Source organism: Xyrauchen texanus, chromosome 29 (genome assembly GCF_025860055.1).
Source record: "Xyrauchen texanus isolate HMW12.3.18 chromosome 29, RBS_HiC_50CHRs, whole genome shotgun sequence".
Lineage (NCBI taxonomy): Eukaryota > Metazoa > Chordata > Actinopteri > Cypriniformes > Catostomidae > Xyrauchen > Xyrauchen texanus.
Genome location: NC_068304.1, coordinates 26,512,088 through 26,537,261, shown reverse-complemented (window position 1 = coordinate 26,537,261; position 25,174 = coordinate 26,512,088). Strand labels below are relative to the sequence as shown.

Below are 25,174 nucleotides of genomic sequence, written 5' to 3'. Positions count from 1 at the left end.
AGCAGGCAACGGCAAAGGAAACTATGCCACAATGTGCATGTTTTCTATGCTACTAGTTTGAATAAATGACTGCACTATTTACATATCAATGTGGAAATTGTGATGATGTTATTAGACACAAATTTGACTGTATTCACCTGTAGTGTCTCCGTTAAGTACAGTACATTAGCCTGTATGGCCATGATATATAGCCTTAGCTAAACTTTAGCTAACTTATCACATTATGTTAGGAAGACACAATTTAATTATATTTGTCTTTTGGCTAATTAGCTGTAAAGTTGAGAAAAACACAACTGGGATAGGAGCTGGGAGGGGCTACTGCCTGCCTGCCTATGTGTCTGTGTGTCTGATGTGACGATGTGTGCTGCACTGCTGCACGGAGGCGCGGAGGGAGAGAGAGAGAGAGAGAGAGAGAGAGAGAGAGAGAGAGAGAGAGAGGGAGGGAGGGAGGGAAGGAGGGCATCGGAACTCAACAAAGTCTCATCTACCGACCTGATATTTAGATTTTTTATTCAATAAATATATTTCTGTGCAAATATATATATATATATATATATATATATATATATATATATATATATATATATATATATATGTCTATGTATGTACTTGCCTGCTCCTAATAGTTTCTTAGAGTTTGACACAAATCTTCACAAAGTGACAAATATCTCATTTAAAAAAAAAATTAAAAATAGGTGCAAACTACTGCCCCAAATAATTCAAAATATCTTTTAACTACTGTATATGGAAAGTATTTACATCTGAGAGTGAAGTGTTTCTAAAGTGAAAAATCAACAGAATGCAAATTGCAAAGCACACATGATAAGAGTAGGCTTAGATCTGAGTATCAGAAATGTCATAAATAGCATCATAGCTATTGCAACAGCTTAAAGTACCTACACAGCATTTGAAAATTGGATTTTAAACACCTCTCGCACTTTGAGTTGCCTTACATAAGCAAATTAAATTCTGCCTCCATCTGCAAGCATTAAATCATGTAACAAAGTTGCACTATGGATTATTCAAATTTTCAAAGGAACATGAATCTGTTTAACCTTCACACCACCATATGGCCAGGCCTGTGGGGAAAGAGAGGGTCTCTTACCTGCAGGTTACCCTTTATGCTGTCCAGCTCCTTTGATGTTTTAGAAAGGTGTTGTAAAATTCCTGTCCTCTCCGTGAAAACCTCCTTCAGCTTCTTTTCCAGCCCCTCATAGCTACAGGATGAGAAAAGAAAAAGGAAGATGACTTCTTTAAGTCTATGGCATGCCTGGCAAATTCATTCTGCATGGCCGGTTGCAGAAGTAGGGAGGATTTGAAGCCATTGTGAGTGGAGGATGAACACATGAAAAACATCCAGTAGTTAATCATAAAAATTCTGAAACACAACTTGTGATCTCCATCTTAAAGGTCAATTTTTGCTATTGTTGTGCTTTTTATTACCTCTAGTATGCTGGATGATACATTGAATATTCATGAATATTCATGACATATTCAAAATCATTTTTCTGGTGATTATTGAGCTAAATATGTCATTATAGTTTTGATGTGCTTTTCATTCGTCCAAGTTTCCTAAAGGCTGTGGCATTGGACTAGTTTAGTAATTCCTAATTGTCTTACAACTCACAAGAGCATTAAGATGTTTTAATAGTGTCTCTCATTTAAACGTCAGTAGCAAAAAAAGCCATTTAGAGTTGAAAAATAATTCCCATGAATCAGTTCAAGCAGTTGGTTTCAAATTAATTGAATTCAATGGTTCGTTTTTTATGTGTTTATCTAGTGTAAGATGCTTTGATTATTTTAAACTATATCTGTGTTCTATTTTAGAACCTACTTTACAACAATAATTGTTTTATACCATTTCAGAACAAATACATATAGATTTATATAGAAAATTGCCAATTGACTGAAAAAGATTTAGCTATAATTTTGTAGCTCTATCACCAAGCCTTAACCTCTAGCTTTTATTTCATTTTAAACATCTGTGTCTCTACTTTTATTTGATGGATTATATCTACAAAGCTACAAAACACCAGGCCTACCTCCATAAAGACACATATAGCCATATTTATCTCATGCAATTCTGTCAGAATATCAACACTTTGCCAACACAAAAAGACAGTCACAGCTGTGCACAGCACAAACAAGATAAATAAATAAATATAATGTGTCATGATTTTCTTTTGTCATTGTCCCAAATATAAATCATAAATAAGTTATGTAGAGCGCAGTCAAATACTTTCAACAAAGGGCTTTTTGCCAATGCATCCTGTGCTGCTCTCAGCTGAACCTTTATATCAATGAAAGCATCAACAACCAAAGCACAGTCATACGAATCTCCATGATGGGAAAGCAACACCTGCGAAATAAATAAATCATGCTTGAATGCATCCTGCCTATAAACTCCAACAGTTTGATGTCTGTGTAACTGATCAAGGGTGGAAGCTGAAAGAGACAGATAGCGCTAGAAGAAAAAAAATCACATCTTCTCTGCTAGACTTATTTATTATCCAATGGAGATGGGCTTACTTAGGGTAGACCAATAAGAGGTCAATAAATTGAGCCTGGCTCAAAATAGAAACAATTTCAAGGCCACAACCATTCAGATAACCATACAGTCTGTTCTCTGCATATGAAAGGATGAGGAATAAATGGGTTATTACTGCCAAGGGTTAAAAATTACACTGTGACATCTTTTGACACAGCTATTCTGGCAGGCTCTCACACGAGAGATACTATGGTAAAAGTGTTTTAATAAGAATCAGCCTGTCAGACAAACAGGCTTAGAATCGCATGATGCACTCTCTGGCTTCTTGTTGCCAGCGATCTCATAATTCTGATTAGAGCCACACCATATGAGGGCTGACGATAAGCTACAATCCCTATTGAAGAAAAGATGGTTAGCCTGAAAGATCTGACAAAACAATTTGAACACATGAATGCTCTTTGAAAAACAGATTGTTCAGGATGAAGTGAGCTTTGAGTAACCGCACATGACAAGCAGAGAAACAAGCATATGCACACGGATAGTACCAGAGACAGTATAAGGAGTAGTAGGCAAACTTCTTGTATGAAAGTAAAGGGGAGAAATTGCAAACCTCAGTTAATAAGTGACCTTTTTGATAGAGGCATTGTAATGATCAATATGTGTAGGAATGGTAGTCCCTTCTTTCTGTTAAAGGTGCCAATCAACTTTTTCAAAAGGCATCACAGCACTCAAAATGGCTGCTGAAGGAATAGAGGTCCCCCCTTTCAGAGAGCCAATAGCCAATAGAGCTGTTCAGTTGTTCAGTTAATTTGCAAGCTAACCCCAAAGGCTAATTTGGCCACCTGTTCACCCTGGAATTTGCCTATGGGTTTTTATAATGGGTTTTTTCAATTTAAATAAATAAGGTCTGTGGTAAATATATCATGAAGAAAATTGGATGTATTTCTATACAACATTAATTACACCGAGTCATACCTCAAAAGGGAATTCTGAGGTGGCTGGTTTTTTTTTTTTTAAATGTATGTTGTTAACAAGTTGCTGAATAAGAACTACAACTACCACAAGCATGTGAGTGTAGACGCCTGACGAAACGGAAAACTGTTGTAATCCTAATCGAGCAACTTGTTAACACATTCTTTTTTCTTTTGTTTTCAAAACACCGGCATTAAAATTCACATTTGGGGTATGACTGTGTGTAATTTATGTTGTAAAACAAGATATCTAAGTATCTTCATGTAATGTTCACCACAGACCTTATTTTACTTATAAACCCATAGGAAATCCCCCTGAGGGAATCCATGGCTCGAAAATGCCAATTCTCTTCCGGGTTTCTGGACACAGAAGGCTTCCATACCCACCCAGTATGTCTCTGTGGTCGACTTTGAATTATATGAAACTGATCCTCTTCTATAATGAAGTAGTGCTGAGCCCTGGTCATTGAAAGTGGAAAATGCTCAACACACCACCTGTTCATACAGCACAGGATGGATGTGCAGGTCTACACGGAGGTGAAGATCAGATGGAGAGGGACTGGGATTTAGCCAACACGACAGGACCAATCACTTCTCATCTTCCATTAGTGACTGTAGGCCTGAGCTCTCTGTGTAGACTAATGGCATTACAGGGCCATTTGATATGCTTTCAGAATAATATAATACCATAAAGAATGGAAATTGTAACCCCCAGAATATGACTAGAAAATATGATGTTGTCAGAAGATGCATTTGGGAGTATTGCTTATTTGAAGAATTTTTATAATTTCTTATGTCATATTGTGTCTTCTTTTTTCCTGATTTATCATTTGCATTATCTCATCTGTTTTTATAACTTCTGGATTGCATGCTTAAATACTTAAGTTCAATAGCTGCACCTAAAGAGAGATTAATGTGTCCTGTGGCTGCCAAACATGCTGCTAAAAATCCTGTTTGTGTATGTGGGATTTAAATCCCTTTATATATTGTATGCATGCATTGAGATTTTTGGTAATGTAAATAAAAAATAAAAAAATATGAATAAGATAAAAAAAAAGAAGCGGACAGAGAAATAAAAAGAGAAGCATTGAATGAAAAATTGCCAGGAAAAACAGCATTACTCCTTTTAAATGAATTGCAGCAGTGTTTTATTCAGAAATTTTGATATTTTTGTATGCATACTATTTGGTTTCGGTTTTATTTCAAATGCTCATGCACTGTTGTTCTGTGAGTCAGATACTGTCAGCATAGAACTGGAAGATTGAAAATATCTATGCCTACCGATGATATAGTCAATGCAAACAGTCAAAAATGTAGGGGTATATGGAAAAACAAAATTACAATGTAAAACACTTTCCAACTTGTTCAATTGCATGAAAATACTACCGTCCTCTGAACCAGATGGAATTATGCAGTAAGTGCACAACAGCTAGTAGAGATTCTTGCACAATTCATTCAATGCCACAGTGAAAAAATCAACAGAAAAGGGTTCTTGAGAACTGTTTCAAAGTGCTTCGTACAAATACAATACAGATTATAATAGGGCTTTTATTGACTAGGATAATAGTGTTCTGACAATACAATGCCTAACCCAACAAGAACCAAAAAAACGACATCCTATGTTTGAGAAAGCACATGAAATGAGTTTGATGCGAATAGGCAGAGTCTCCGCATTGTAGAAGAGAGAAACAGAATTACAGAAAGTTTTGAAATACATGGATGCCCAAAATCATTTATTCAGCTAAAGCTAGAATTAGGGCACTTGTACTTTTCCCCCTTGAATACTGCACACATATAAACTGTTTCTATGTGACTAAGTTTAAAGGGGGTGTGAAATTTCCATTTCATGTTTTCATGTTGCTGTGTACAGGCAAGGCTTTGGACAGTCTAAATGCTAAATCCCATTCTGTGTCTAGAAGCAATTAAATGGTCATCTACAATTCTACTACACAACGAGCATCAACACTTTCTCATACAAACATCTGGAAAAAACCTGAGGCCAATGCAGTTCTTTTTGCAAGTACCTTCTCTGTTTTGTATTCATATGACTGTTGCTTTGCATTGCTGGAATATTGGTTTGAGTTTTATAGTTGACTCATAATTGCCTGAGATCTCATTAATATTTTGTCCCAGTCCTAATCTTGAAATTGAAATATAATCCATAATGCATTATTGAGCATTTCATTCAGGGATGCAGACATGAAGAGATCTGTACCAGCCATAGCCTGCAAGTCCAATTAAATCCGGTTTAAAATAACAAATTAATTGAGGTGTTTTTAGAGAGTAGAGGGGCCGTTTGCCATATATATGTTTTGACACTATTTCACATCTAGACGTGTGATATGATTATCTCCAGCTGCTCTCTTGTCCAGTGAGATTTTAAGCCATTTAATAATGCCCAGCTGGTGATGCCTAGAACCACCAGTATTACAGCATGATTGGTAGGGATCTGAAGGAATCGGAAGTTTGGCCAATTTAATACCTGGAATACATTTTGTCACACTCTGCAAATGCAACTGCCTAATAGATGGGCAAAATACAGGGAGCCCCTCAGCCGGTGTGTACTAATCCAATAGCTAATAAATTATGCCATTGACAAGCACTATAGGACTATATTTTACATTGTTTAATACTATTATTTTTGTTTGTCTCAGAGGGTTAGAGTAGACATAATACATGTGGAAGATAGCCAACTTGTTATAACACGATACACTTCAGCTTGTAAATGTTGAACGCACATTGAAACACAAATATATCGTAAAGCCTACACCTACAATCAAATTCAAAGTAAAGACAGTTTATTTTGGTACACAACAACTTCTGGGGTGTTTTATTCATTTAAAATATTGTTTTATGGAAGAGTAGCAAAACTTCCACATTAATCTTACTTTGTAGCTTCGGACAGAGGTGTTTTTATGCAAGTCTTGCTTAGTAGCAAAGTGTACATTTCTGTAAGAGGGATAATTTAGTTTGATCGCTGACTCTGCCGGTTCACCCATGCAGAATTTTTGTATTTTGTGTATATTAACCCATACAAAGTAATCTTCTTATCAGGATCACAATTAATGTTAAATACTGTATATGATGTGTTAATACAAGCTTAAAATAAGAAACAGGCCTTGGTAGTTCCTTGAAATAGGTTCACATTTTCAAAAGGTGTTTGTAGAAGTGATCAATCAGCGAAAGTGATGACTGATGCTTGGAAATTATCCAGCCCCATACCAAGCCAAGAGCAGTTCAGCATGCAATGCTGCAGTTTCTTCCTACAAATCACAGCTCAATATGCCATACTGACCAGACATGACAGATTGCTCCACTAACATTATGGAGGGAGAAAGTCGCAGCAGGAACACAAATCAAAACGTTCAATATTGGACTTCAACTGTCAGATTTTATTGAAATTAATTTCAGCTATGATTGGCTTTTCTCACATTGTCTAATTCTAACATTGTGTCCACTTAAGTTATAGCCTGTCAAAACACTAAACTGACAAAAATTGTGATCTTGTTACGCAAGAATAACTATCCCTGGTTAATTCACTGGGCATGCATTTTACGTATGTCACATGGATTAACGATATGATGAGAGGAGTTTTTGTTTCATTCCAAAGGGCAAAGAAACATTAAAAATCAATCCTTTTCTATTACCCACAGATACCTGTATTGACTGGCTCATAGTGTCACAGCTTTCTCACATATGAGAGAAGACAGCAATCTGACAAACCCTGTGAAGACAAAAGAATAACCTTTCAGGATCAGCTGTGTGAGGAAGGGTAAAGTGTCGCTGTGGGATAGTTCAGGGCCTCTATGCTCCAAAGGCAATTTTTAAAAAGACTGGGACATTCATGTACACACTTCTCCAGTGAAGCATTTACAGAGCACTGCCCTTGACGGATGAGCCCTGGTGGAAATTTAAATAGAATATATATATATATATATATATATATATATATATATATATATCTATTTAAATTTCCACCAGTATCATCGAAATATTCACTGAAAGTATACTATCATCTAAATATATATATAATTTTTATTAATTTTTTTTACAAGAAGAGGAAAGGTATTTAACTATAAGCCTGTCTTCTGGCAAGACAAGTTAACCTATATATGTAACTATATTTGGACCTGAAATATTTGAAATGCTTTTTATTGCATAAAACACAGTGGAGAAAAGAAGTCACAAGATATCTACAAAATCAGAATATGAACACCTCTCTGTGCTTTAGAGATTTTGGGAGAAAGATATCAAGTAAAGAAACAGACACACTTTATTAATTATCAGGGGAAATTCAAGTATTAAGATAATATAAGTTATTTTTGCTTGTATATTGGGATGCGGTTTCAGTTACAAAAAAATTTAAATCTCTTTTGCACACTAGAAACCACGTAGAGCAACATTAAAATCAGTTCATAACCCTGTTATTGCCAAGACCAGAGTATTATTATTTCTTTGGAGTCATAATTGTTTTTTCAAGATGCACCGTATTCAATCCATTTACATCAATTTGGATCAAATGAAAGTGATAAGATGTTCTGAGTCTGTAGGCTAAATTATATGAGACCCACAAGAACATGAACAATAAAATATGATTCACCGCAGCCGATAATAAAGCGTTTTGTGTCCTCTTGTTGAGTGATGCCTCATTAGTGAGCTGCAGCCATAGGTAAGCACTACAAAGCAATGGGGTCTATTACGAGAACAGTTTCATGTATCATTTACTTAATCAAACCTCTTCAGCAGATGGTTAGATGTGATGTAAACCCTCAAGTGCATGGTGTCCACTACATTGGGAAGATCTTTAAAATTCATTTTAAACCATTCAGGGTGTGATCTCACATCTCAAACACCATGGATACTTTTCTTTGACTGTCCTCTTTATATGGCATTTTTATTTTTATGGAAACATTAATTCAACATGGTGACAAAAGGGGTGATGTGCCAAGTAAATTTTCATTACCCTCTATTGTAATGGACAGATGTATAACACTCTCAAAATGTATAATTTGGAGGGTTAAAGATGAGGATGAAAATGAAAGAATAAGAAGATAATCACCAATTTTATTTGGGGGGTGAACTATACATTTATCATTATTATTATTATTATTATTAATTTTTTTTTGTTTTTTTCGTTTGTGATTTAAATATTCATACATCAGAGGGTTAAATAGATAATAATCTAAAATGGTCAGGAAAAATGTGTTTTGATTAGATATTGGATAATATGAGCAATTATTTCTCCTTGTGGGACAGGGTTTTGTAATACTTTGTTTGTTCATTGTTATCAGGTTGCACATAGCAGGAGCCGAACTAAATAAGCATTCCAATCATTGCTGCATGTGGGGAATTAGACTCAGGTGCAATGTTTTCTCACAAGGCTTTAATTCTGAGCACAAACAGACAATCCAATGTGCCTGCTTAGCACCCATGTGCTAATGCAGGGGTCGGCAATGGCATGTGTGCCAGCATTGGCACACGGAGGGGTAATCACTGGCATGCCAGCAACAACAAGAGAGGAATAGACTATTTTATTTATATAAATTCCACAACTGCATTCAAATCTACATCTTGATTTAATCGTTCCTCATGATCACGCACTGTTATCATAAGCTGAATGGGAGGTTAAACAGAAAGTTAAAATGTGACGAGACTTCAGTATACCCAACAGACTTGTGCAGCACGTGCAAGCCATTTGCACTTCATGAGCCGGCAGCACTTCACTTTCGGTTAATAACGAGTAAACCTGCCCGCTTTGCTTTTTTTTTTTGCTTTCAGAAAAAAACGTGATGTAATAAGGAAAACACCACTATTAATAATTTGTAATGAAAAATAAACTATTAAAATAGAAACATGAAAAACAGAAACATCGGCACAGCCATTGACCAGAAAAATTTAAAATGGCACTCCATGTCAAAAAGGTTGCCGACCCCTGTGCTAATGGAAGTCTTTGGGCAATTGGCAGAGAGTTAAATACAGTACTGACCATTTATACTCTTATATTTGCAGCTGGAACAATGTGTTAGCTTGTCTGCAGCTTATTTCTGCAGGCCTGCACCTGCTTCCTTTGCGAAGAATCCTTATTAACCCTCATTTCCTGCATTATATGTTGAATTGTCATTGCACTTTTACAATGTATGCATGCCAAGGGGACCAAGAAACCACACAGGTCTCGTTTCACTCAAAAGGCAGTGATATCCTCTGCTACAGAGACTGCCAAATGTCCCCTCGCAATTCTAACCCTCATCCATCTTTGTGGAGCACTGGATGCATGGGTTGTACTCCTCCATCATATATGCAGCCAAGTTCCATGCGTGCCAAATGTTTACACAATGAAATCATTCCAAAAGTTAATCTCAACCAATGATGTTGCATTATAACGGCCCACTCTCAACTGATCCATCTGCATCAGTGTTAAACTGTGTGTGTAAAACAGAGCGAGAGAGAGAGAGATACAGAGAAAAACAAAAAATTAGTTTGTCTGTGCATTTCTGGGTTTTTTTTTTGTTGTTTTTTTTAAGTGAATGACTGTAAGAACCAAGATCTGAAAATAAAAAGCTCCCATTTTTTATGTTAGTATTCTTATTATCCTTCTACTAATTTAAAAATGGCAGTCCATAGAACTATATGGTAAAAAGTTGTGAAATGTATCACATTAGAAGAGCAACATATATTGGAGCCAACCTTTGTTGTCTATCTATTTTTCTTTCTTCTGGCATTTATTCCTTTGGATCATGCTCAATGAAATGTACATGTTGCCACTGAGGTGCTAAGCCTTGTAAGTGCTGCTTGGAGCTATATTTCGCACTGTTCTCTCCTTGCCCAGAGGCTGGGATAACACTGGGAGGATAAAAAGTCCACCAGTCAGTAATACTTTATCACTGAATACTAATGACACAGAAAATAGTTACTTCTCCTAACCTAACTTTACTGGGGTCATATACCAAATTAGCTGTAGCACAGGGAAATCTGTTTGATACATATTTATTAATTGACTACAATTATGTGGACAATAATTGGGAAAACAAGCATGCAAATAATTTTTCAATGGATCAGATTTATTTGTCTCAAAGTTATTACTTGATTTGATGTGAAAAGCAGAACCAGCATGGCAAAAAATAAACAGAAAATTGTATTATAATATTCTTCAATACTCAGAATCTTGAATAATTGGATACATTTTTGACCTAACATTTTTTTTTTTTTTTTTTGGCAGAAGGCATTTCTAATTTTCTTTTAAATGAATGAGATCCCTCTCTCTCATTTCTCTTTCTTTCACCATATCTCTCCACCTCTTTCTCAAGTATTTTTTTAATTTTTATGAAATCGTTAAGACAGTGTTGCAGGCGAAAGACACGACAGTCCTGGCATGGGTGTTGGGAGTTTGCTGAGAGTGCCCCTTAACTTAGCCCTGGACGTTTAAATGCTGATATTTCTGGAGGCACATTCACTACAGCAAGTGTCAGGACCAGGGGGAATGTTGGAGGAAGGGGTAATGGTTTCACTAATCTTGTATGTGCTAGACATTCCATTAAAGTTGTAGGGACAAGATGTCAAGGGAACAATCAGTGACCACTTAGAGACACACAAAGCAGGTGTCAGGGTCCTTTCACATGTAGAAATAAGAATATCTCCTCTGGTTATCCATTGACATCTCGGAAAAAAGTCTGTGTGGTCAAATTGGGTGTCAACCACAGGGAGAGTCTTGATATTTGGGTGACAGATTCTCTGTGGGGAGAATTAGTTTTGTCATTTGGTGTATGAGTGTGCTGCCCCGACGGTGATGGGGTGAGTCTTATTAAGAGACTATTTGGTAAAGGGATTCAAAGCAACATTGGAAAGACTCTTAGCTTTCAATGCATGACTGGTTCAGAAACTGATCAAGCACAAAAGTCATCTTAGAAACTCTTGAGAGGCTTTTAAAATGATACACTGAATTGCTGTGACCAATTCCCGAATCCTCACCCCACCCCATCACCCCGACTGTCTGTATGCACCCTCTATTATCTGTCCACTGGATTCAAAAATGGTGCGTATTCAATGGGCAATGCCTGGGTGTCACTGATAAGCATTGTCTGTCACCTGACAGCTGTTTATTAGGGTTTGACAGTGTACCAACCTTTTGGGTTAATTTACACAAGCTGTCATACCAATCCACTCCAAGAGTCTATCTCTGTGTGTAAGGTAAGGTTATAACATGCTCAAATGTATGTCTAAGGGAAACAAATCAAAATCTGGTATCATAAAACTGGCAGGAGATTTTATTCACAAACAATGTCAGTGTTTGAACACAGTGTTTGCTGCTATACATTAACAAGTAGTGATCAATACGCTTTCAGTTTATCACATGCTCAGCATATTCAAAAGGACTGCCTACATTTTGATGTGTAATTAAATAAAATAAAAAAGTGACCATTCTGGTAATCACATATTCTCTTTTAAACAGAGCCTGTGGCTTATTTTAATTAAATTTCAAGAGCCCTTGGTGAAAGAGATAAAAGCATCACTTATTTTGAGGAGTGCTTTTGTTTTCTTTCTTGTAGGGCACTTACTCTCGAATAATTTGTTTACCATTAATATAGATGTTGTATTCAAAAAGTTTTGAAACTTCATGTTACAGTGTGTTAAGGGAACTTGAATTTAGGTGTGTCCAAAATTTGAAGGATCGTTTTTCAATATGTATTATAAGGGGGTATCTGCCTAGTTCGGGCCGGCATGCATTAGTAGGTGTTCTTCTCTGAACTCTTAATGTTTCTACAGAATTCAGCATGCAGGGATTCTATGGGGTGTTTGTCCCATCTCGAGTAATCTGCCAGACAGAGTGCCAAACCTCACATCCGTACAGAGCAATAGGCATTATAATACTATCAAATATCTTACACCAGATTGTTACAGGAATGTCAACTTGGGTAAATTTGCCCCTAATAGCATAGAATGCTCTTCTAGCTTTCTCTTTTAGTGCATTCACTGCCAGACCAAAACCCCTTGAAGCACTCATTTTTAGACAGAGGTAGTCGTAGTGTCTGGTGTGTTCTATTACAGTGTTTCCCAGAGTGAATGTGTATCTGGGGTCTCTCTCTCTCTCTCTCTCTCTCTCTCATATATATATATATATATATATATATATATATATATATATATATATATAGCCCTCACGATGGACTGGCTGACCTGTCCAGGGTGTCCCCGCCTTTAGCCCAATGTTAGCTGGGATAGGCTCCAGCCCCCGCGACCCTGTACACAGGATAAGCGGTTGACGATGGATGGATGGATGGATATATATATATATATATATATATATATATATATATATATATATATATATATGTATATAAAATTGAAATCTGTTAATAATCTTTTAATAAAAATTAAGCTCTGGGACAAGAAGTTGCCCGAAGATGAAGAAACACCCATAAATATATTGGCTCCAAAAAGTATTTGGACACTTCAAAATGTTTAAATGTCTTTGCATAATATAGCAATATTTATACCACAGGTTTTTTGAATGCTTGATTCTGATTGGTTCACAGACATTCTAACGTGTGAAATAATTTTTCAGGGAAACGCATGGCTATAAAGTAGTTCCAACTCTTGAACGCATAACGGTTCCATATCACTGGTCATTGTGTAAAGTAAATCAGTTAAGAATGTGAAAACAATGTCTAAAATACCCTATATTTATATAAATTTAATTAAAAAAGAGCCCTTGTGCTCCCTCGTTTCCCCCGTACTTACACACGCTCACACACACACATATGCATGTGTTTTCGAATTAGCAACAAAAGCTTGAGCTGTATCAAAGCTAGATACACTTGATAAATACAACAGTTTCTATATTATCTGAAATAATAGGAAGGAACCCTCACGCTCACTTTATTGTCATTGTGCAGAGTACCGGTACAGAGCTAATGAAATGCAGTTGTTTTCGCATATCCCAACTGAGCTGGGGTCAGAGTGCAGGGTCAGCCATGAAACAACACCCCTGGAGCAGATAGGGTTAAGGGCCTTGCTCAAGGGCCCAACAGTGGTATCTTGGCAGTGCTGGGGCTTGAACCCCCAACCTTTCAGTCAGTAACCCAGAGCCTTAACCGCTGAGCCTCCACTGGCTCCATTGGCCCTTTTTGACACAATTGACCCTTTGTTACAGTCGCTCGCTCTGACAAACTCTGCAGAACTCCCCATTGGAATGAATGGGAAATTGCTGTGAACGACGTGGTTTTTGGCAAAATATACTCATAAATAGAATGGATAATATTTATAAGTGGACTGGTATAAAGAGTAACATTGTAATTGTTAGGAATGCAGACAAGGGCAGACGAGGAGTTTGGATCTACACGCGGGTTTATTAAACAAAAGTGTAAACAAGACAAAACTGAAACTAAAACATGGAGACATCGAAGGAACACGGACTGGATAAACACGGCAGGATGAACATGGCAAGACAGGCAGCAGAGCAAACATCAGAACATGGGAAACATCAAAACAGTCAGAACAACGAACGACAAGGGAATGGAGGAACAGCTGGGTTTAAATACACAGAGACATGATTATAACAAACGACAATCAGGTGCGAACAATGACACAGTGATGAGGACGGGAAACAGGGTGACGGCGACACGGAAAACACGGGGCAGACAACCAGGGATCGTAACATAACCCCCCCTCAAAGGATCGGTTTTCAGACGATCCTCAGAAAACAAGAAAAAAGGAATACCCCAAAAAAAAAAAAAAAGAAATCGTCCAAGGAGTGGGGGGGCAGACAGGCAGTCCAAGGGGCACAGAGGGCAAGAAGGCAGTCCAAGGGGGCACAGAGGGCAAGATGGCAGTCCAAGGGGAGCACAAGACGGGGACTGGGTCAGGTGGCCTGGGAGCTGGCCACAGGACAGGGACAGGTTCAGGAGGCCTGGGAGGTGGCCACCGGACAGGGACCGGTTCAGGACAGGTTTATGTCAGTGGTGGAGAATATCTGGCCTCAACCATTTTACCTGGCCCCCAAGGCCATTTGAGAAATAAATTGAGATGCAAAACAATGGCACTGATTGCATAAAAAAAATGTAGGATAATTTTAAATAATAACAACACAAAATATTGTATAATAGAAAGCCATTTTATATTTTTTTTCTTGGTGTGTAACGTAATGCGTACATTAGTTTCACCACAATCAGAAATTGCAAGCGATTATATGGCCCGCAAATAATTTTGTAAATACTCTAATGGCCCTTAAAATGAGGAAGGTTCCCAACCCCTTATCTATTTAAATGGCTTCATAAAGAACTGGGCATCAAACACACAAATGACTCTCAAACGTAAACACCTTTCTTACCGTTCTAGGAGATGCATGGCACTCAGATGTATGTACACAAACATGGATGTACAGAAGCTGGCTGACACTTTTTGTTTCTGTTGTTGATGTGTTTTGTTATTCTGTGAAATATTTTAATTCCGACAAGCCCCAAATTTGTGCAAATCAGGGATCAAATTGGTGCTAAGCGTCGAGTAGTGTAATCCAGCCTTTAAGCGCAGCATATTTATCATTTGATTGTGATTCTAATATTTCAAAAGCAACAACAGTCCACCAAACCAATACCATTCTCAAAAATGAGGAGTTGAGGAGTCTAACCACTCAGCCAGGGGCCATTCAGAAGCTTAGGTAGCAGAAATAGCAAGCCTGCTTCAGTGGTGAGTTAAAACTAACTCCTCTTATTACTTTGGACAGGGACTGGTTTAAAATCATGCTAGTTTAGGTGCCAGAGTGATGCATTTGTCTGTCTGCATTAGGTTCACTTGGGTTCTTTTGTTTAGAGAATGCTGACAGCCGACTCACCACGCATTGACAGTGTGGAGGTCAAAAACCATATCCCTTCCCATGTCTTACTCGCTGGAAATCAAAGTTCAGACTCAATGTGTACACACATACATTTACATGTGTGCACACACACAAACAAACAGGAATACACACATGTACACTCATGCACAGTTTTTGTACTGTATTTAGTGCATCTTGTATTAAATCGTCCTTCCAGCAAAACTGAAGCACAAAACTGTACTCTATAATGTTACGAATCGTCAGTGATTTGGACTAAGATTTAAGATGTAATTTAGCATAGCACAAATATGCAAAGGATGGTAAGAACTGAATACGGCTGAACAATGAGCTGAAAGAGCAGCACTTACAACTGAAATGAGCCGAAAACTGAAAAGGACGAGAACTTTTCAGTTCTTTTCAAGAGCAGAAATTCAGGAAATGGTTGGAGTCATGGCCTCATGGTAAGAATCATTGAGGTCGATAATACCAGGAGAATCTAAATGGCAGTTATCTGGCTGGCACAGGATCGGCTGGATATTTGCGATTTGAAATTGAGACGTAATGCTTATGCAGAGAACACAAGTCATTTTCCAATAAAACCCTCCCCCTTCTTCCGATTATTACTTCTCATATGTCTACTCTCAGTATGTCAAAGAAATACGTTGACACATTTTACAATAAAATGTATAAAAACTAGGCTTTAACAGGGCTTCAAAACACATGCAGTAGGTGGTGTCTGAATAAGAATAAGAAAACCATAGAGATAAATGTATTTAGAGCATGTGTAGTTTTGTTCTAGCGAACAAACACTGCATCACTTCCCATTCAAATCTACACTTGAAACACATGTATGGTCACACTTATATGGTTCTCTCCTGCATGCAAGGATCTGCAGAATGAAGAAATACTCCCAAATCACTGAGTTCTCAGGGCACTGAATGACAGAGGCTTGGTCCTTACCACTGCATAAGAATCACTCTGCATTGAGGTACCCCTGCGAGCCACCGGCCTTAAGCCAAGCTCGTTATGTAAAACACTGCACAGTGTGAGGGCCACATCCTGGTGACTAAAGACACATTGACGAAGCACTTCATGTTTTGAAACATCAATTTTAAGCTGACTGTGTCTGCAGCTCTGCACAGAGGACAGACATCGGGTGCAGAAATCTCCAGTGACATTGAGTCAACCCATCCTGACAGTTTTGTTTACATTCCTTAACAACACAGGTACCACAATAGTTGCTCTTGATCTCTTTCAGGACAGTTGAGATATGGCAAAAAATTGCAGTTGAAGTTAAAACTTGTAAAAACATAGGTTTTTAATTAATAACACCTTATATTTTTCAAAATAATACCTAAATAATTATTTCTAAGCTAAATAATAGATCATGTGCTTCACATGGCACATCTATATTTGACCAAAGTTAAGGGAAGGGAATCAGATATAGCCTCTGCATCTCCAAATTTACATACAACAATGCTGAATTTTGGCTGCACTTTTTGTACTGTCATGTTTAGATGTGTTTTTGTTCATGTTTTGATTTCATGTCTTTTATTTTGAAATTTGTTCACTTCCTTGTCTAGTCATGTGATTATACTGTTCATGCCATGTTTCTTGTGTTTTGTTCTCAATGGTTCCTTTGTCTTGTCATTGGTTCATGTTTCATTGTCTTGTTAGGTTGTTATCAGTTTTAGTTTGTCATTGGCTTAGTTTAATAGTCTTGGTATCTTGTTTATAGTTCTGTCTGTTCATTGTTTGTCTTGTTACCCATGTCATGTATTTAAGCCCTCGTGTTTACCATTGTCATTTGTCTAGTATTGATGTTAGTTTTTGTAGCACTTTTCTAGTTCATGTCAAGTTTAAGCCTTGCATACCTAGTTTAAGTTCCAAGTTTATGTTATGTTTTATTCATTCATGTTTTTAGTAAACTGCACTTGGGTTCTTCATTTCATCGTCCTCACCATTGCCAGCTACAGTACATTACATGTACCATGACATTTGATAAGATGATTGTATAGATTACATATCGAAAGATTGCATATACCCCTCCTTTCTAAACTATTCACTACAGCCATAAAACCTTTAACTACTGTATATATTAATGGAACATTTTCCAATTACTCTAATTAGTTGAGTAATGGCCTAAATAATTAGAAACAAACTAGACACAGACTTTCATTCGCTGTAAGGCAACTTATCATTCAAGCATTGCAAAATCTATTTATTATAATTCAGAGGACTTGCTCAGTGCACTCAAAAGTAATTGAGGCAATATTTTAAAACTGTAGTGATAGCAGCTTTTGTAAGATGTTTTCAAAATGTGATGATTTGCTCATGCATGAATATGGAGGATTTACTAGCTTCGTGCGCAGGCATCAAAAAACTGAGAGTATGCCCATTTAAATTCTTGCCTAAAATTTCTCACACAGATATTAATGAATTCCAATGAATATTCCCACGTTCATATTTAGTCAGATACTTGATGATTTCTCTGCCTCATTTTCACAAGTAAAGGCACTGTGAGTTAGTATTCATTAATTATTGGCTATTGTGGATGTAACATCTCCTTTTGTGTTCTATAGATCATTTCAAGGACATAAACAATAAAGAAATTAGAACGCTACAATGAATGTGTGGTCCTGAAGCATTTCTGGTAGCAGCATTTTTATAACCCAGAACTGTCGAAATAAAATGACTAGCATGTACTTTCAGAGTCTAATTAATACAGAACAAACAGGATATGTGCTAAAACTGAAAATAAACAATGAGGTGTCTTTACTGGATCCTTTAAATAAGACTCCGTGTCAACAAATTTTTCTCAAAGAACAATCAAACGTTTACCTGAAGTGACTCATCCACACGTGTTGTTTATAATGACTGCATCTGTATCGTAGTTTAAATGCTCACAACTGTTTTCTTAGTGGAAAGGTTGGCAATATTGGATCACTCATCCAGTAATCAGTGAAGCTGTAAATGCTGTAAACAAGTGACTTGCAGACAAGGTAAGGTTGTTTTTTATTTATAAAAAAAAAACTTTCCTAGTGTGTCTCTTTCTTCTGCACTAGCCTTTAAACAATTCCAGCTACTCCGAGCTTGGCAGTGTAATACTGCAGATATTGTTGACTTTTGTATGAAAAACTGCTTGTGCTCCTAATTTGTAGGTCGCTTTGGAGAAAAGCATCTGCTAAATTTTAATGTAAATGAACAGCTTCAGTCATTGTAATGGAAGGGTTCTATAGTCACTTTTGGAGCCCGTAAAGATGTATTTTTTAACTTAACTAGCCAGCTAAACTCCTATCAAACTTACTATTAATTGGCAAAAATTACACCTACCAGGCATAAGATGTGTGCTTCAGATGTTAGTACTGTATGTATCTAGCCATCAGTCTTCACAGCTGCGGATTATGTGTCCAGTTGTGGTAGCTCTTTCGGCAGTCTAAACATATTAATTTAATTATCATTATTAATTAATAGTTCCAGGCATCCAGGGAGCATCCACTGAACAAAATGGTCCAAATTATAATAATGAAATTTTATGACAATAGTGTTAACGTTAGTAACGTTAATCGTGTTAAAATCACTACGAATTAAGCGCCTATCGCTGTTGTTTTGAATGAGTCTGACAACTAGCCGGAAATGTTCAAGCGACAAAGACGTCACTACATAAACTGATGAACAGCCCTTGAAATGGTCTATGGAATATAGAAAGTCATAGGGTTTGGAGCAACATGAGGGTGAGGATATAATGATAGATTTGTCCTTTTGGGGTGAACTATTCCTTCAATGAGAGAATCCAGGCACATTTCTGTAGACATAAACTCCACTAACTTGCTTTTAAATCAGTGTTTTTTGAAAGTGCAATAACAATCTTTGAAATTCTGGCAAAATTGACCTTTGTTAGAGGCAGTAGGTTTCAATAGGTTTTGCATGAGGGTCCAGTTGGTCTTCCATCACCCCACAGTGAGAGTTGTGTTTGCACCCTATCATTAATGGCTGTCCCCCTCAGTGCTCTTCCATCTCAGATGGCCCGTCGTCCAAGCCACGATCAATCCCTCAAAGTGATTTGCCATTAACCTTGCTGTTGTGATGGACTTCTGTGGCCAGTGGCTGAAGTCCAGTAATTTTTCCGGCTTCAAACTTGATAGGAAAATAATGACTGGAATCCCTGTTGTAATCTTTAACAGTGGGGAGAATATTTGCAAGATCCACAGGCTCTAAAATGCTTGAATCGCTTGACAGGGTGGACTTCGCTGAAAGCCACTGCTCAAACCCTCTGGAATAGGAATGTCAATCCCTATTTCCCAAAGAGGTATGGCAGCTAATTTTCATCTCATTCCAATTATAAATCAATTACATGAATGTGAGGTGACAGACAAAGATTGAACTTTGTCCTGTTGGGATTACTTACATTAATCATTACAATATGATACAAAGGCCTGAAATAGCCAGTTCTACTACATTTAAAAGAGATTTGTCCTCCGGGATTTTTACTGTAAAAGTCTTGGAAACATTATGCTGCTTTTCTGTTGATTACAGGATCAATCAATCAAATAACCAAAATAATATTAGTTTTTTGTAGTACGTTATAATCAGATTCACCCTCATATAAGGCCTCTTTTATGTCCTTCTTGCCATTTACAGTAGCTGTAAGTTGTCATTGTCATTCATTAGTTTAAAATTATTAAACCACAATTACATTAAAGGAGAACTAGCACTCCTCCTTATCATCAATACTAGAATGGTCTGCAGTAGAAATCATTATTATAAATTCCTTCAAAGCAGCAAAGGTACTGCATGCTGTACTTATTTCTTTGATATTGAATAATATAGCAGAAAAAGATATCTATATCTTCCTTTCAAAAGTTGAAAGTGTACAACTCATGCAGAACTTGCACCAGTTATTATTGATATGTTGTGTTTTTTATTTCATATACTGAGTATACACAAATAGTATACATTATTTCTACATTACAGAACTGGAAGATTTAATATGGCATCAGAGATGATTTGTAAGGAATATGAAAATATCAATATAGTTATTAAACAGCTTTTGCCTTAGACATTTTATTTCCGTAAAGGGGCCCATTTATTTTAAACATTTTATTGGCTTCTTTGCTTTTGATGACAACAACTCGCACTCAAGGCAATAATAAAAAAAAAACATTGCTGTTATTTGAACAGTTTCATGTAATATGGCTCCTGTTGTTTAGTACAAGAAATTGCTTTGCAGCGAGTATAAAAGTACTTTATGCCTAAAATTGTTTTCTAGGAAGACAGATGTCCTTAAGTCCAGGTATTTGTTTTCACAAATACTTTTCTATGCCATATAAATCACATAATCCCTTCAAGATCTGAGTACTTATCTTATTAAGAGGGCATGACTCCCCAGACCACTTGACCACACATATCATGTGCTTTTTACTAGTACTGTATATGGAGAGTGTCCCCAACTCAACACGTTATATTGTCCACATACATTTTTTATATCTCTTTAATTTCCACTTGGCCATCTATCATCACATTTAATGTGTACTTTAAATCTATTGCTCTGTGAGATACTGTATGGTTGTGTGAACTATGTGACTAATGTTCCATGAACAGCACATCTTTTGAGATTTCCTCGCAATGCAACTTCCTCCAGTTATTTAAATCCATCGAGTCCTTAGCTGTCGTATAGGTCATGTGGGAGCAGAGTGTCTCTTCTATCACCTGACAAGCAGACTAGATAGAGCTAAATGTTTTTGGATAAAATGGTAATATTTCATCCTTAATCTCAAAATATTTCAGAGAGGATGTTCAAGCTATTTACGTTTATTTTTCATTTTCACTTCTGCAGTCATGGACTTCTTGCTTGGTTTTAAACACTCTCGAAATGAACTCCAATTAATCCGAGTGAACTAGTAGTTTTTATACTGTAAGCAAGTCATTTGGGAAGCTTCAACCAAAATAATTGGATGCTTTTAGAGAGATAAAACTAAATAGAAACTGTTATAGAACTCACTTTGGCAATTAAGATTCTGCACTCTTTCTCTTGCTTTCCCTCTCACTTTAAAGTCATCATTTACTCACCATCATATTTTTTGAAAACCGTATGACTCCATGTAATGCAAAGGGTGTTATTTATAGCAGAATGCTCTTTGCTAATGAGAGTTAATGGTGACCACGGCTGTCAAGCTAGATTTACAAGGCAAGATTTTTCAGTGAATAACTAAATTCTCAGTCAGTTCCTCACACAAAACTATCATTTGGCTTCAGAAGTCTTGAAATATAGCGCTTTAGTCATATGGAATAATTTATGTTGCCTTTGCACTGCTTTCATGTCTGTTCAATGGAAGAAAGTAAGTCATACATGTTTAGTGCAACATGAAAGTTAGAAAAAAAATGCCAGAATATCTGGTTTTAGTGAACTATTATTGAAAAGCGGTATATATTCATCTACCATTTCATTCTGCAATTTCAGACTTTGTGTTCCAAGATCTCCTGCAGTAATATAGCAGTTGCCTTCAGTCGTATCACACAGACTGTTTTGTTCACCAAAGAGCATCAGCCCACCTCAGTCCTTTGGGAGTCGGTCCTGTTTGCTGTGCGTCTGATGTAAATGTCAGGCTCTTCGTACATATGTTGCTCTGTTGTATTGAGCAATGAATAGCCTCAGGGGAAGTTATGTCACTATTGATCGGGGGATATTTTCTTCATGTTGGACAGGCTCTTGAGGGGGCCCCTGGATGAATGGACAACAAACATTGAGAATCAACAGCCTTTTGTCCAGTTAAAGAATGAGCCGCTGCTGAAACCCTTTTAAATATGTTTCCCTCCACATGTAAGCGCATGTAGTGTAACTAGAGTAAACAAACTGGCCTCTTGTGTATTTCAAGTGTTCCCAAACTCCAGCGGCCACTTCCCGCATAGAGAGTACTGACTCTAAAGTAATCTCCAGGAGCGCTGCACATTAAGCTTAAAATAATCTCATTCCAGCTGAGAATTTGGAGCATCTTAATTTAGCTTTCATTACTACAGTGACTCATTTCTTCTTGCACAGGCTATGCAGACTCATTACCACAAAACTTACCACAGTGTCAACCCAAATTGGATGTCTAAATATGCCCAGTCCCACTAAAAAGTGGATAACATGTAATTTACATTAAAATGGTAGAATTTTTTGAAAGATAAGATAATTTTTTTAATAAAGGAACACACCTACTATCTGGTTTCTATAAGATTTATGTGTGAGTTACCATTTCCAAGTAAACCAATGATGTATTCAAACATTCCTTGGTCCTTGGCAAGTTATTAAAGATAAGGACTATGAGAGGTCCCTCAGGACTCTAGTGAGTCATCTTTTATATTAATGATTTCCTGGAGAGAGAAACTTGCTCTGCACAGAATTCATCTTGCCAAAGCCATGCTTTGTTTGATCGACATCCTCTTTATTCCAAAGAGTTTGCATTTGTCATCCTTTAGCAGCACAGGTAATGATCAGACTGCATGATAATCATATCCACTGTCTTCCACTGTCACTCCAAAATGTATGACATATTATACATTGCTGCATTTTTCTTTACTCCAAGACAAATTCTACCATCGACAATAGACTGTGATTACATGCCCCCTGAAAGACGGATATTAGCTTGAGCTGGCAAGCTCCTGTTATTGGTAATTATTAACACCTGTGCTCAATCACATATTTTTTACAGAAATACAATGGTGGTGTATAATTTAGATGCATGTGGTAAAACATGAATTCCCATTAAATGTAACACTTTGTGCCAAATTGTAACTAAAGTAAGAGTTCTGCTGGTTCCTTCCTAGTCTAAAATAGAAACTTAGCTAGCTGTTTCAGGGTAATTTTCTATACGTTTTCGGGCATATTTTTAACACATTCTTCCAACATATTAAACTGGTTAAAAGAAAAAGTTCACCCAAAAATTTAAATTCTGTTATAATTCACTCACCCTCCTGTCGTTCCAAACTTGGAGGACTTTCTAATGTGGAACATAAAAGGGTATTTTTTCATGAATAATCATAGTAGGGCTGCATCATACTTTAACCGTGATCACGGTTTCTTCCTCTCACGGTTAATCAAGCTTATTTCAAGGCTCTCTGGAATACTCAACTCTGATTGGTCAATGGCCCCATCCAGCAGTCCGATATTGCTCTGTAACAACGACACATCAAACCGCTCATCCGGGTACTGCAAGCCATCTCTCTTGCTTCTCAGATCACTGTGTGATCTCTACAAGTAAGCTAAGAAAATAATTTCAACTCAGATTAATGTTTCATGTCCATTTGTTTGTTTATTTGGCAAGCAGCATTGTAATTGGCTGGATAATGAGTAGTGAGATGGTCATTTTCACAAAATAAACACCAACTGAATTCTGATTCAAACCGGAGGTAGATTTTGGCTGTTCAGCAATTTCTTTCTTCTCAAATGACACAATTTCAAAGCAACTGAAGTGTGAAGACAGAGTAACTTTTATATTGGCTGTAAAGTATGGGCAATCATTCACTAGTTTGTAGTTTTTACATATTTTTTGTTTTAGTTGTTGTTTTGGTCCAAATCGTGCAGCACTGTAATATAGAAAAAATTATCAAATGACAGAATAATCTTGATTAATAATCGTGATTGCAATTTTGATCAAAATAATTATGATTATCGTTTTAAACATTATTGTGTTGCCCTAAATCAAAGCCTGTACTTTCAATACAAAGTAGTGGATAAACCTCATTTCAAGGCTTAAAAGGACCCAAAGATATCATAAAAGTTGTCCATGCGGCTCTGAAGGCATGCGGTTTTGGTGAGAAAAAAAACAGCGAAAATAAGTTGCATATTCATATGTACTCACACGAGAACTTGCATTGTTTAGTGCTAAAAACTACATTTCTTTCATGAACTTTTACTTTTGTATGAACTATTCCTTTATTTAACATGTTTACAATGCAAGGCAGTCATTTTTTTTACACTTTAGAAAATTTGGTCAAATGCTAAAATTGTGAAGGCTAAAACGCAAGATATTCAGATCCTAGCTTTCCTTAGAAAGAAAAAAAAAACTATATTTTTTCATGGATAGAAGAGTTCCACTAAACATTACAACAATAACTAGCACACTGAAAAAAAAAAAAAAAAACAGGACAACAAAAAGTGTTGGCCAAACAATATTGCATCTAGTTATAATATACTCTGTGATGCTTTTATGATAGCTATAAGTCAACATCCTTACTATATTGTGGACTATACAGTGAAATAATTTCATCTGAGCTCTACACAGATGGATGCTTGCATCCATCCATTTAAACCCATAGTGATTATGAGCAGTTTGTTTAATGATTTGGCTCTAAACAAACACATTTGTTCAGTATTTGGACATGGTGTGGGAATTAGACAGATAAATCCTCCATGGCCTACTTTGTCCCAGTACAGCTGCTGTGAAACTTCTCTCTAAATTAACAGCTATAAAGGACCACTGGTTATACAACTTTACAGAGACGGAGTTTCACAGGGTAGTTTTCTTTTCTAAGGTTGTTAACAATACCTAAATTTATAACATTTAATTCATTTAATGAAAATGTCCAGCAGCAAAACCAGACCAGGAAGAAATCTTTTAAAAAAAACACTTTCACTCTGTTTTACTTTTGTTTGGTTGGTGTTTTGAAAAACGTGTTATGCCTAATTTACATCCTCATTTTCTTTAGTTAAAAAATTTGGTTATTGATGCCGATACACATAATCTAGAATTGCTTATTTCTTTCTCATACAAAATAGCCTCAGAAGTTAACACCCTTTCTTGATTATCCCCTTTGATAAGTTCTCAAGAATAAGCTCCAGGTGCTGTACCATATCCAGACAGGCTGCAGTTACCCTGCCAACAGTGGGCAAGAGAATAATTAACTCCACGTCCCAATTAGGGAGAC

General features: G+C 36.8%; 1 protein-coding gene across 1 annotated transcript in view; it reads right to left on the bottom strand.

Annotated features, from left to right (window-relative positions):
• LOC127622893 (leucine zipper protein 2-like) overlaps nt 1-25,174 on the bottom strand; it is a 167,255-nt gene that overhangs the window by 61,526 nt on the left and 80,555 nt on the right. The window contains exon 2 of the mRNA XM_052097029.1: nt 1,106-1,217. Within this exon, the coding sequence (XP_051952989.1) occupies nt 1,106-1,217 (112 nt within the window). The remainder of the gene's footprint in view (nt 1-1,105; nt 1,218-25,174) is intronic.